Genomic DNA, 11,463 nt, shown 5'->3' on the forward strand with positions numbered 1-11,463 from the left:
TTTCTTCAACAATGGAACCACTTTGAAAACATCATAATTAGTAGCCAAAAATTTTTTTAAAAAAAAATTATAGAAAAAAAAATGGCAGATCAGAAAAGAGCCTTGTGTTCTTAATCTTAACTTACTGCTTTTGTCAATATTACAATGAAATACATTAATAAACTAAATAATAATAAGACCACATAGACAATTAAAACATTGCGTAAGATGAAAAAAGCAGAAGAAAGCAATCATGATTAGCTACAAAAGTGTTTAGTTTAAAGCAATTTTGATATAGTTGTCACTGCTCATCTGAATTGGATAGAGTATGTTAAATAGAATTCTGGCATTACTTTTTTCACTATTTCATCTACTTCAGACCTTATTGGTTGGTCAGAATTTTTTATGTCAATATTTCATTCACTAGTTTGAATCTATATAAGACTCAAACAGGTGTTAGGATTTTCTCTCAGTTCCTGTGTTCCAAGCTCTCTCCAACCTCAGTTCTCCAGCCATGCCATTCATACCTACGTTTAATGCTTCTTATTTCAACTTCAATAACACCCCCATTTACAACATCACTCCAATTCCCACTACCTCCAATGAAACCACTCCCCCATTATTAAACTCACACACCAATCCGTGGTGGTTCATAGTGGGGTTTGATCATTGTGCTCATGGGTTTGTCTGCGTGTCAGTTGCTGTGGTTTAGGGCCATCCCAAACCCAAGCCCGTCGTTCACAAGCTCATGTGCCACCAGTTCCAGGCATTGATCATGAAAACTAGGTGAATCGAGAATCTATGAAGACCTACAAGGAGTTCAATTCAGGCAATTGAAAAGAAATTATAGTAGTATGTTATAATTAGCTCAACTAGTAAAATTTTTTGTTATTGAATAAGGTACTTGAGTCAAATCTTGCCTACACAGAAAAGAAATTCATTGGTGTTTTGCCTGATGGTAAAGAGTAAGATAGAATATCAATAAGTTTACATATGAATGCATGCATATAACATCTTACTCCTATAAATGAAATAATTCTGATGCTAGGTCACAGACCAATTGGTTTGATTTAGTATTGCTGCAATACTCATTGCAATCAGCATGATAAGCATGATCAAGAAAACATCAAAACCACAATTAGCCACACACTGTATGCATTGTCAACCGTGGAGCTTCAAGTTTATATTCAACAAATAATATGCATAACCAAAGAAATTAAAAACGAGACACAGGTGTAGTCTTTTCACATAGACATTTGTCAACAATCTATCTATATATTTTGATGAAATGCTAAACTCTTAACAGACCAACTTCCAATTGGAGATGGATTAGAGATTAGTGCCAATTCAATACAGCACATATACCATTTGTGGAGAAACCACACTAGCTCCTACCGGCAAATGAGAACAATCAAACCATTTTCAACCTTCAAAGTTGGATTAAATAACCATGGTTAAACTTTTCCTCATTTACTACATATGAAGAATTAATTAAACACTATGAGGGAAAAAACATACGGGATAAAAAGGAAAAAGAGCTAGTCTAGTTAATAGTCACCACATATTTAATAGAAAAAGCATCCCCATGTACAAAATTCATATACTGGAAAGTAAACTGAGATACTTAACTAGGCTAGGAAATGAATGGAATATCCAAATTCATATTTAATGCTTGCTTATCATGCTATAGGAAGATGTACAATTCTTTGGTGACATCAACCATAGATTGTCCTTTAGTTACTACAGCCTTATGAATTCCTGCACATATGAAAAATATAGATATATCAGTACAAAACAAAAATTAAGGATATTAAGACTCATGACAGTCTCGAAGTGCAAGCATATACACAACAATGATTATTCCAAGTTACACCTCTGTGTATGACATTTGTACTTTACTAGATTAATATTATGCCAAACCTACCATTGGTATGAATGGATTTGTTACACTACCATTTGTAAGGGTAATCTCAACCTTTTCCATACTGCAAATAATGATAATGATGATAATGATGGGACCATAAATTGAAGGTATTGCAATTGCACAGTTCGGGTCTTACCATTCAACTACAGAAGCCAATCTGAATCTATGAGCCCGTACCATAAACACGGATTATCTGTGCAATTCGGTCCTGGCAACATGGACACCAGTTAGCTTCAACATTCTTGTAGTGGTCCTCAGTGCAATTGGCACATAGAACTTGATGGGCACATGGCAGGAAAACAATAGAAGCTTCATTCTCCTGACAGAACAAGCATACTCGATCAGAGGTTTTTTCTTCCTCACAGTACTCTAGTGCTTTATTTAAAGAAGGAAGCATCTCAAAAGGGTCCCTCTCAGGTCTTGTGTGCTCTAATCCCGCTGTGTAGAAAGCATCTGGTAGATGATGCAGATTGCCGGAATCCAAAGACAATTGGAGATGAGATATTTCTTGCTCAAGTCGCTTCTTGTCATCTTTATTACGCTGACCATTGATCTCCATCTTTCGGAGCAAGGCATCTCGCTTTCTATTTATATTGACCTTTGCTTCGTCCTTTAATCTCAGTTCTTTCTGCACCTGGGCTATGGCAAGCTCTTTCGCTTTCACTTCCTGCCTCCACATCTCCTGTAATCAAAACTAATTTATGAACTTTTCCCCTTAAATTTAATAATATATTTGGGTGTTATCAAATTCATAGACAAGTTTAGATAAGTATTTAAGAAAACCAAAGTAAACACTGATATATAAACCAATATAAAAATGACTAAAGCAACAGATAATTACAGCCAAACTTGTCAACATAAAAGGCCTTACCTACATTAAGGTTGACCGAATTCTACAGGACACGTGTAATGAGTAGAAATTCCAAATTCGCAAGTTAGAGTTGCAGCAATCAGGTGTGTTGCTTACCATATTAGTGTAGATAAATTAATCTTAAACTAATAATTGTTATCTGTAAAATAATAATGCCTACACAAGTATGTCTCCTTTACCATATCATAGAATACACATGCCTTGTTTACTCTTCTTGTCCTGTATCTGTGACTGTGCTACACGGTGTACAAATTAAAAGGGGTGGCCACAGAAATCATGCATTGTGCTATAGCTTATAAAGATTTAATGCCCTTCCTCTCAAGCAGATAAAATTCAGAAAAGGCAGATGCCACTTTGGGATAAACGGTGCACAGATTCTTTTCTTACTGAGCCTCTACCACAACCGCTAGGCCAAGACCCACAAGTCAGCATATAACCCACTGGCCACGTCATTGCAATCCATTCTAAACATCATTGTATTCTTCAAAAGCTCCTTGCCTTTTGAGTCTAGCATTAATGTGCACTGCTGTAATGCCGCGTCTTATAGCATGCACACTGGGAGGGGGGACACGTGGTTGCTAGCAACAGAGACAAAAACTCGACATTTGCATGATAAAGATATCCATCGAAATTTTCGCATAGCTAGATTAAACTGGTGCTATGTGTCAACTATTTAACAAGTACGTCGAAAATTATAATTGGTTCACGTAAAATTTTTTAAGAGCTTAAGGAAAGTGTGAATTTTCCATAGACAGGATGCATTTTGGCTATCCAGAGCTTTCACCAAAATTTAACATTTATTAACTCAACCCCATGATTCCAAGTGAACCAAAAAAAAAAAAATCAATGCATCGCTTTTTTCTCAACAGAAGGATCTGGACAGCAGCTGAGGGCTTCATTGCATCAGGGGCCACTCCCTGTTTGCATTTTCTTCTTTTTTCATGACCCGGGCTGCTCGCCTCTTGCAGAGGGGTTGTCAGAAGGAGTTGAGCATTGTCTCTGCTGGCTTTGCCTATCCTGCTACCTTAGAGCTGGTGTCAGTCCTAGAGCCAAATGTAACAGAAGCTCGGATGGCAGGGGGTAGTAAATATTCTCTGCCCTCCTAAGTATAGATGAAGCCTTAACCCCAGCTTGATTGACAGCTTCAATCCACACTTGGGAGCAGTAATTTCTACACACCCCCGAGCCCTTTTTGCTTCCTCCCTAGCCCTCTGTGCATCATCCCTTGCCTTCTCAGTTTCTTCCAACTTTTTCTTGAGGGCAATGATTTGGCTTTAAAGTCAGATAGCTGATCCTTGGCGTTGCGTAGGAGCACTCATTGGCTCTCGGCTGCTTCTCAGCACTATCCAAAGCCGATACAACACTTTTTCTCTCCTTTCTTCCTCAAGCAGTTTGTTCTTGAGATCCTGAATACTTTTCTTAGCAACACTAAAGGCCTCCACAGCTGCGTGGCGTTTGCCCTCCTCCTCTTTCATCTGTCTGTGACAGGAGTTGGCTACTTCTTTCGCCCTAAACGTGGCTTGAACGGCCTGTCAAGAAAAAGAAACACAAATTAAATAAAGAGAAGAAAGTAAACAGTGAAGAAAGAGTAAAAAGCTAAGTTAAAAGACTTACCACATCCAAGTATCTCTTCAAACTAAGGAAGACCTCGTGCCTCCTCAAATACCTCAGCTAGGCCATGTCATTAGGGAACAATAGAGCCTGCTCCAATGTGTCAGCCACATAGCCAGCCTTCCCTCCTTGGTAGTCCCTAATGGAGGCATTGGCTAGCAGAGGAGCCCCATCCAACATTGGGCGAGGGTCCAAGCAGGAGGTGAAGTTGGAGGATCACTTCTCCTCTTAGCGCCCCTCTGCCTCACTTTGAATAGCTTGGCCACTCTTTGGGCCTCGTCCTCCTGAGAAGATTGAGTTCTTCTAACTTTCACCACCTCCTTACCTTTGGGATCCCTCTTCCTTTTAAGGTCAGCAGGTTCAAGTCGGAGGGGCAAGGCAGGTGCAGGTGGAGGGGTAGGAAGTTTAGCCTGGGGTGCCTTCCCAGGCGCGTTCCCCCCTGGTTGGGCTTCTAATAGTTCTTGTAAAGTGGCACTTGCTTGCATTGGAAGAAGTTCCTTGTTGTTGGCTGGATTGGAGTGGTCGAGGTCATTCAGTGTATTCTCTAGAGATAAGGGTTGGTTGAACACCTCAAAATCGTCCTCGAAATCGGACAATTCAACAACCTCTCCTTCTTCTTTTTCTTCTTTTTCTTTCTCTTCTTTCTCTTCCTTGACAACTGGACGAGAAGAGACACTCCTACTTTAGGTATGCCTTCCAATATAGTTGTAAGGTGGACGCCTTCTGGGATGGGAACACTAGCTAGGAAGCCCGGGGCAACAACATTGATCCTTTGCAGTCGAGGGTCTTTAGACTTGATGACACACTTGGGTGTCTGGAAGCTCTTGGATATGGGATCATAGCCGAGGATGAGGTGAGCGGCACTAAGTTGACCGTCATTGTGGACGAACACCTCGACCTTCAAGATTTGTCTAGGCTGGCTTGATTTACAAGGTGGAAGTTGGCACGGCTGCGTGTGGATCTTCAAAACCAATAAGAATAACAGAAGGACATCATTAGCAAAACATAACTCAAAGGAAATTTCAAGTATGAACACAAGTTGAAGAAATCAAAAGGGATGATTTTGAGTTAAGAATCTAAAATACATTTTGTTGAAGCAAAAGATGTACTCAGCATGTGTGATTGCATAATTAGTACTTTCTGTTGTCTCACCTCATAAGATTGTAATATTTATTGCTGATGCCATGCATATTTGGATGATAATAAATTCCATGGTTGCAATGGTTAATATTTGAAAACATATATGGATAAGAATTTTGCGTTTAATTTGGAAGGCATCTTTTGGTCAAACGAGTAGGAACAACAATTGCTTGTGACATTCTATGTTAGGTAGATTTATATTTCAACATATTTTTATATATTTTGGAAAAAAAATGATAACTTTTATTGTATTAAATTCTCTGCATATTTCATCATATCTATTGCTCTTCATTATTCCTGAAGTTTTATGCTTTGGGATGGATAAGCTATTTGACTGAAGATCATTACTACTACTACTACTATTATTATTATTATTATTATTATTATTTAATAATTTCTTTTATATTTTTCTCTCCATGCTTCAATGAATTTCATTCTTATATTGAATTATTTCTTTGTAAATGGTATAAAAAGTGTATTGATTAAACATCCCTGTTTCTTTTCTTCTTCTTTTTTATAGTATTTTTATTCTAAAGCTTGCATATGTTGANTCAAGATTTTTTCCATAACTGTATATAGATGATTAGGAGTACTAGAAAAATGTGTTTTTTTTTTTTGTTTGGGGGGGGTGGGGGGGTGTTTCATTGGTATGGTTGACTGATTTTTGGGTGAGATTTTCCACCACACCAACACGTTTTGTTTTCCAAAAGTGGAAACCAATGCCACACCATGGAGATTGGAAAGCAAGCTTCCGATGGTGGTTTTCTATCAATGAGGTTGGTTGCCGCCAGTGGGAAAAGAATTCACAAAATCAAAGGGAGGAAAGGGAGTTACTAGCCACGGTAAGAGAAGGAGGCCTTGGCGAAGGAACCCAAACAAAGGGGTGTTCAATGATCGAAGGTTAGAGGTTAGAGATCAGAGTGTTATCACGATTGCTCTTGAAATTCCTCCCCTTCAAATCGGAGGTGGTGTTTGAGATGTGAGGGTCAGGGATGGCAAAGATGATGAGGGACACAATGGAGGCAATGGGAATGATGTGAAATAGCAGAAAGGGAGATTTAAAAGAGTAAAGGGAAATTTGAGAGGAGAAAAGGGAGATCAGTGAGAAGAATTTGGGGAAATGGGAGGTGATCAATGCCCTTTCACTTGGTTTTTAAACCTACCCACCAAGGATCGCACTGACCTCATTGATATATATATATATATATTTATTTTTTGGTTAATTTAATTTAATAGTTACAATAATGGAGGAGGGGAAATTTGAACCCTGGTTATCCTAGTAAAGGAGAGCAGGCTATACCACTAAGCTACAAGGCTTTTGACTAATTTCATCAGTTTTTTAGATTTTGGTACCGACCACTGCACCGATCTCAACAGAAGCTGCCATTGCCATTTTTTGGATCAACGAGGTTGGCTATTGTAGGTGCCGGTTCAGTGGTTGAGCACTCTTATGTGTGTGTGTAGTATGATATTACTTGATTTAATCCATGATGTAAATCATTACCACCTAATTTATCTTATATCCTTACAAATTTACAAAGAAATAATAGAATAACCAGATCAGCTTTCGTTAAAAAACATTAATATATGCATGGATTCAAAGCCAAGTCCTTGGTTTATAAAGTCTATACAAAATACTCATGATTTTTTTTATTCAGAATGGTGAATGGTAAGATAGCTACGCCAAAAAGACAAGATAATAATTGCCTGCATGAGTCACCAACAGCTGGGGCATGATATAGATGTGATACAACTACTACTGCAACAATACATATATATGAATAATAATGTCTTCCGAATAAATTTATGAAGTGTATAGCTTGCTCCAACTCCATTAGAAACTTGAAATCACAAGGAGCATTCATGTTAAACAAACAGAAAATACATTGCCTTGGTGCTAGGAGCTTCTCAAGAAGATGAAGAAAGCTTGGTGGAGAAATCTGTTTATGTTGGATAAACAACACAGACTTTCCTTAAACAGAGAGACCACATTTCCAATCAATGCACTTTTCACTATCTATGATAAGACAAATTCAGATTTTGAATTCATTAGTTGTAGAGTGGATTCATACTGCCCTTTACTTAAAGGCAGGAAAAGATTGACCCTGCATCAACTATTAGAGAAAAGTCTCCTGACTTTCCTTGAGTACTTTAGAGTTTCCTAAGGGATCTCCTAGTAATCCTTAGTGCTTTTATTTTTTTTACCATTTTATATGCTTTCTTGCCTCCAAGGAATTCAAATTTTCATCAATAAAAATTTCAGAGTTTTTCTCCTTTCTTCTCTGGTGGATTCTAAAATTCTCCTTGTGAGTTTAAGGGTTGTTATCTTGAGTGTCACTGTTGTTTATCATTTGGTTTATTTGGAAAGAATTTTATAGAGATTTTGAACTGGTGTACTTTGATTTGTCTTTCCAAGTTCTAAGTAGTTTAAAGCCTCAGTTGACGTAGGACAAATTGAAGAATTTGCCTATGTGAGGTTGTAATGGGTTTAGGTTTAAGAAGATTAGTGGATTTTGGGGTTTAGAACTTTTTTCAGAAGAAGAGTTAGGATTCAAGAGAGAGAAGATTGGAATTATGGTTGAAAAGAGAAGAAAAAAAATAGAAATAGAATTTTTTTATAATATGTGAACAGGTGCTGTAATGAATCCAACCCAATTATAGTCGTCATTTCAGTATCAAGCCTGAGTAAAACAAATCATAATAACAATAACAATAACAATAAAAATAGCAATAATAATAATAATAATAACTCTAATTATATGAAATATTTATGAATACAGCAGCCATTATGAAATGTCATGTCCTGGTAAGTGATAACTAAATTTTCAATTTTTCATTACTACAGAACTATCACAAAAGAAGAGAATGAAAGCTTCCAAAGCAGTGAACTGCATCCACTGTGCTTCTGCATAATGTCCTCTATTTTTTCCAGCCCAAGTTGACAATATGTCCCTCATACCTACTTTCGAGTATTTGCTGATGCCTAAAATGGTTTAAGGTGTTGTTTTCCTTTCCAAATGCTGTCACATTGAATAACTCACATTAATAATTCAGGATCCACTAACTCTATTATTCTATTTTAAATTACAGATCATACTGGACCATGGATCCCATATGCTGCCAGTTGCCACAAGCCATTAATCTAGAACAAATTGAGGAGTCTTTGTTTCACGTGTTTTTCACATCCTGATCATATAATCAAGCTCAGTTCAAGAGTGAATGCTCAATGAGATAATTGTTGCCCTTCACACAAATTTCCATTATAACCCTCATTCTGTCCAAAACTAACTCAAACATGTGCAGAAAGACATGACAGATAAACTTACATAATAGGAAAAGTATTAAAAAAAAAAGAAAAAAAAAAGGGTGAAGGGTGGAGTTGGAGGCTAACATTGTTAACCTTAACATTGAATATTTATGACCTTTTGCATAGGAAAATTGAAAATTTATAGTTAGGGTCTAATTTACAGCAGAAGCAAGTAACTCACCTCAATTTCCTCTTGGGCCTTCTTGAGGTTGTCCAACTTTTGATGCAGTTGGAAGGACTGATTTTTCTCTTCTTCGATCTCCTCCAGATATTTTTTATTCTGTTTCTCCAAGGCCTGAATCTTCTTGAGGCACTTCTTTTCCCTCCTCACAACTTCCACACTCATTTTATCCGACTCTGATGCTCTCAACTTGAAAGCTTCCACCTCCGCTCTAAATTCTGCATTTTTAACCTCCAGTTTTTGGGCAGCTGCTTTAGCAAGGTCAGAACGACATCCTGTCATCTTTAAAGCATCCTCCAGTTCCCTAAGCTTCTTCATGGTCTCTTCCTCAAGTTCCACTTTGCCATTCTTCAGCTTCAGATTTTCTTCCCTTTCCCGTCTCAACCTCCCAAGCTCTGACATATCATGGCTGAGCTTTTTAGCAGCTTGAATTACTTTCTCCTGAGCCCATCCCTCGCGTTCCTTTACCTGTTGCTTGATCTCTTTAATATTACTGAGTAAACTTGAGAGGATTTTGTTCTTAGGATTGCGGGGATCACAAACTTTATTCTCATGAATATTGAATTTACCATTGTCTCCCAAAACTAAGTTAGCCATACAAGAGTCCTCCCATTCAAATGAATCAGTCGAATTTTTTCTTGACAAGGAGTTTTTTGAAGCCTGACATTGTTCTGGAGACATCTTAAAACCAGCACGGCAAGCAGCTGCAAAATTTCCAATGCTCATTTTCAAATCAGCTTTTAAAGATGGTGTGTTCTTAAAATTATTCACAATGCTACATTTTTTGTCAAACAAAACATCAAGTTCCCCAGAAGAGTCATTTTTGCTAAAATCAAGTGCCTGGACATCACTAGAAAGCTTATTTCCTTCAAATTTACAAAGCCCAGAAGCTTCAAGAACTGAACTGTTATTATCAGCCCTCTGACTCTCATCTTCATTCATCTCAAACGGCGCTGCTATGGAATTTGCAACACCCAAATTAAAATTGCCCTTCAGGAGGCACCACATGGCATCTCCTTTGATCAAGTTCTGCCGCGTTTTGATAATCAAGTAAATCATTACTGCAAGTGTGTTTTTAACCAACGCCTCCATATCCTCAAAAACTTGTTGGCCTTCTACATAATTTCCGCCATCAACAACAAGGCCAGTTTTAAGATAACTAAGCGAATTTTGCACGATGTTTGTCAAAATATCACCGCTACCAAACACATGGCCATTCGTCAAGATTGCTTTCAGCACATGATCAGGCTGATAACCATATGATATTAACATTGTATAGGCTTCATTGTAAATTGCTTCAAGTTTCTTTAAAAGCAACATTTGTAACCGCTCCTCACTGTAGAAGTCCATATTTTTGACATCAGAATCCGAACTCGTACGCGGGAAAAGAGTTACATTGCTGGTATCATTATCCTTTCCTGGATTAGCGCATGATACTAGACCCGCTTCAGGATTTGGGTCAAATTTTCTCGGAGAAGAACGATATAGTGCTTTAACCAATACACTAAGTTTATCAGCGTTGATTGGACCCAATTCAAGATTGGACACCACTGTTCTTATTGGGTTGTTGTATTTCTCTGCTTGGGGTTTTTGCTTGCTTTTCTCATGTTCTTCTGAGTCACCCATTTGTTTACACTGAAATGCACAGAACACAGACAAAACATGAAAAATCAAGAACCCCCACCCTGAAACCATCAATTGGTCACAGAGAAACAACACCTCTGAGATGCTAAAAGCTTTTGGTTCAGGTTTCCACAATTCACAAATGATATGAGAATCCCAACCAAACAACCAAAGAAATAAGATGGAACAAAAATCATAACAATCAGACAATTGAGCTTTTCCCAGTAACCAAACAGAGAAGAAAAAAGAACCCCATTTGCAGAAAGTATAATCTACCAAAGATAAAAGGGTCTCAGAAACCAGAATCAAAATCACTCAAAAAACTGAACAAGACAAGATTTTTTTTTTTTTTCTTTAAAATTTCTTTATTCTTGTTACCTACAAATAAAATGTAAAGCTAAAGACTTTCTCAACCGTTACACATTTTTTCTTCTTCTAAGTTCTAACAAAACAATTCTCATAGCAAAAAAAAAAAAAAAAAAAGAACCTATCAAACACTTTAAGCTGGTTTTCTCAACCGTTACACATTTTTTCTTCTTCTAAGTTCTAACAAAACAATTCTCATAGCAAAAAAAAAAAAAAAAAAAGAACCTATCAAACACTTTAAGCTGGTTTTTCTTACAGTTCACTACCCTGCATTTTTTCTCAGCAACCAAACAGCATAGTAATAAAGAAAATCAACAAATACCCACATAAAAGAAAAGATTCATGGTTGCTTAGACACTAACCTTTTGCTTCATAGAGAGAGAGAGTTTCAGAGAGTGAGGGCTCAAAGAGTGAAACTGTGTGCTACTGAGAGACGCACCTTTGTTAACAAAGTTCGAATT

The 11,463-nt window shown here is 37.4% G+C and overlaps 1 protein-coding gene across 1 annotated transcript; it reads right to left on the reverse strand.

The window, feature by feature from the left end:
• Window positions 1-1,501: 1,501 nt before the first annotated feature.
• LOC111983271 (MND1-interacting protein 1) lies at window positions 1,502-11,463 on the reverse strand. Its single transcript, XM_024014938.2, has 4 exons — window positions 11,365-11,463; window positions 9,014-10,648; window positions 2,040-2,585; window positions 1,502-1,737 (listed from the first exon to the last, which is right to left on the reverse strand). The coding sequence occupies exons 1-3, from the start codon at window positions 11,374-11,376 to the stop codon at window positions 2,067-2,069; spliced, it is 2,166 nt and encodes a 721-aa protein (XP_023870706.2). The 5' UTR covers window positions 11,377-11,463; the 3' UTR covers window positions 1,502-1,737; window positions 2,040-2,066.

Source organism: Quercus suber, unplaced genomic scaffold (assembly GCF_002906115.3).
Source record: "Quercus suber isolate HL8 unplaced genomic scaffold, Cork oak 2.0 scaffold_180, whole genome shotgun sequence".
NCBI classification, from domain to species: Eukaryota; Viridiplantae; Streptophyta; class Magnoliopsida; order Fagales; family Fagaceae; genus Quercus; species Quercus suber.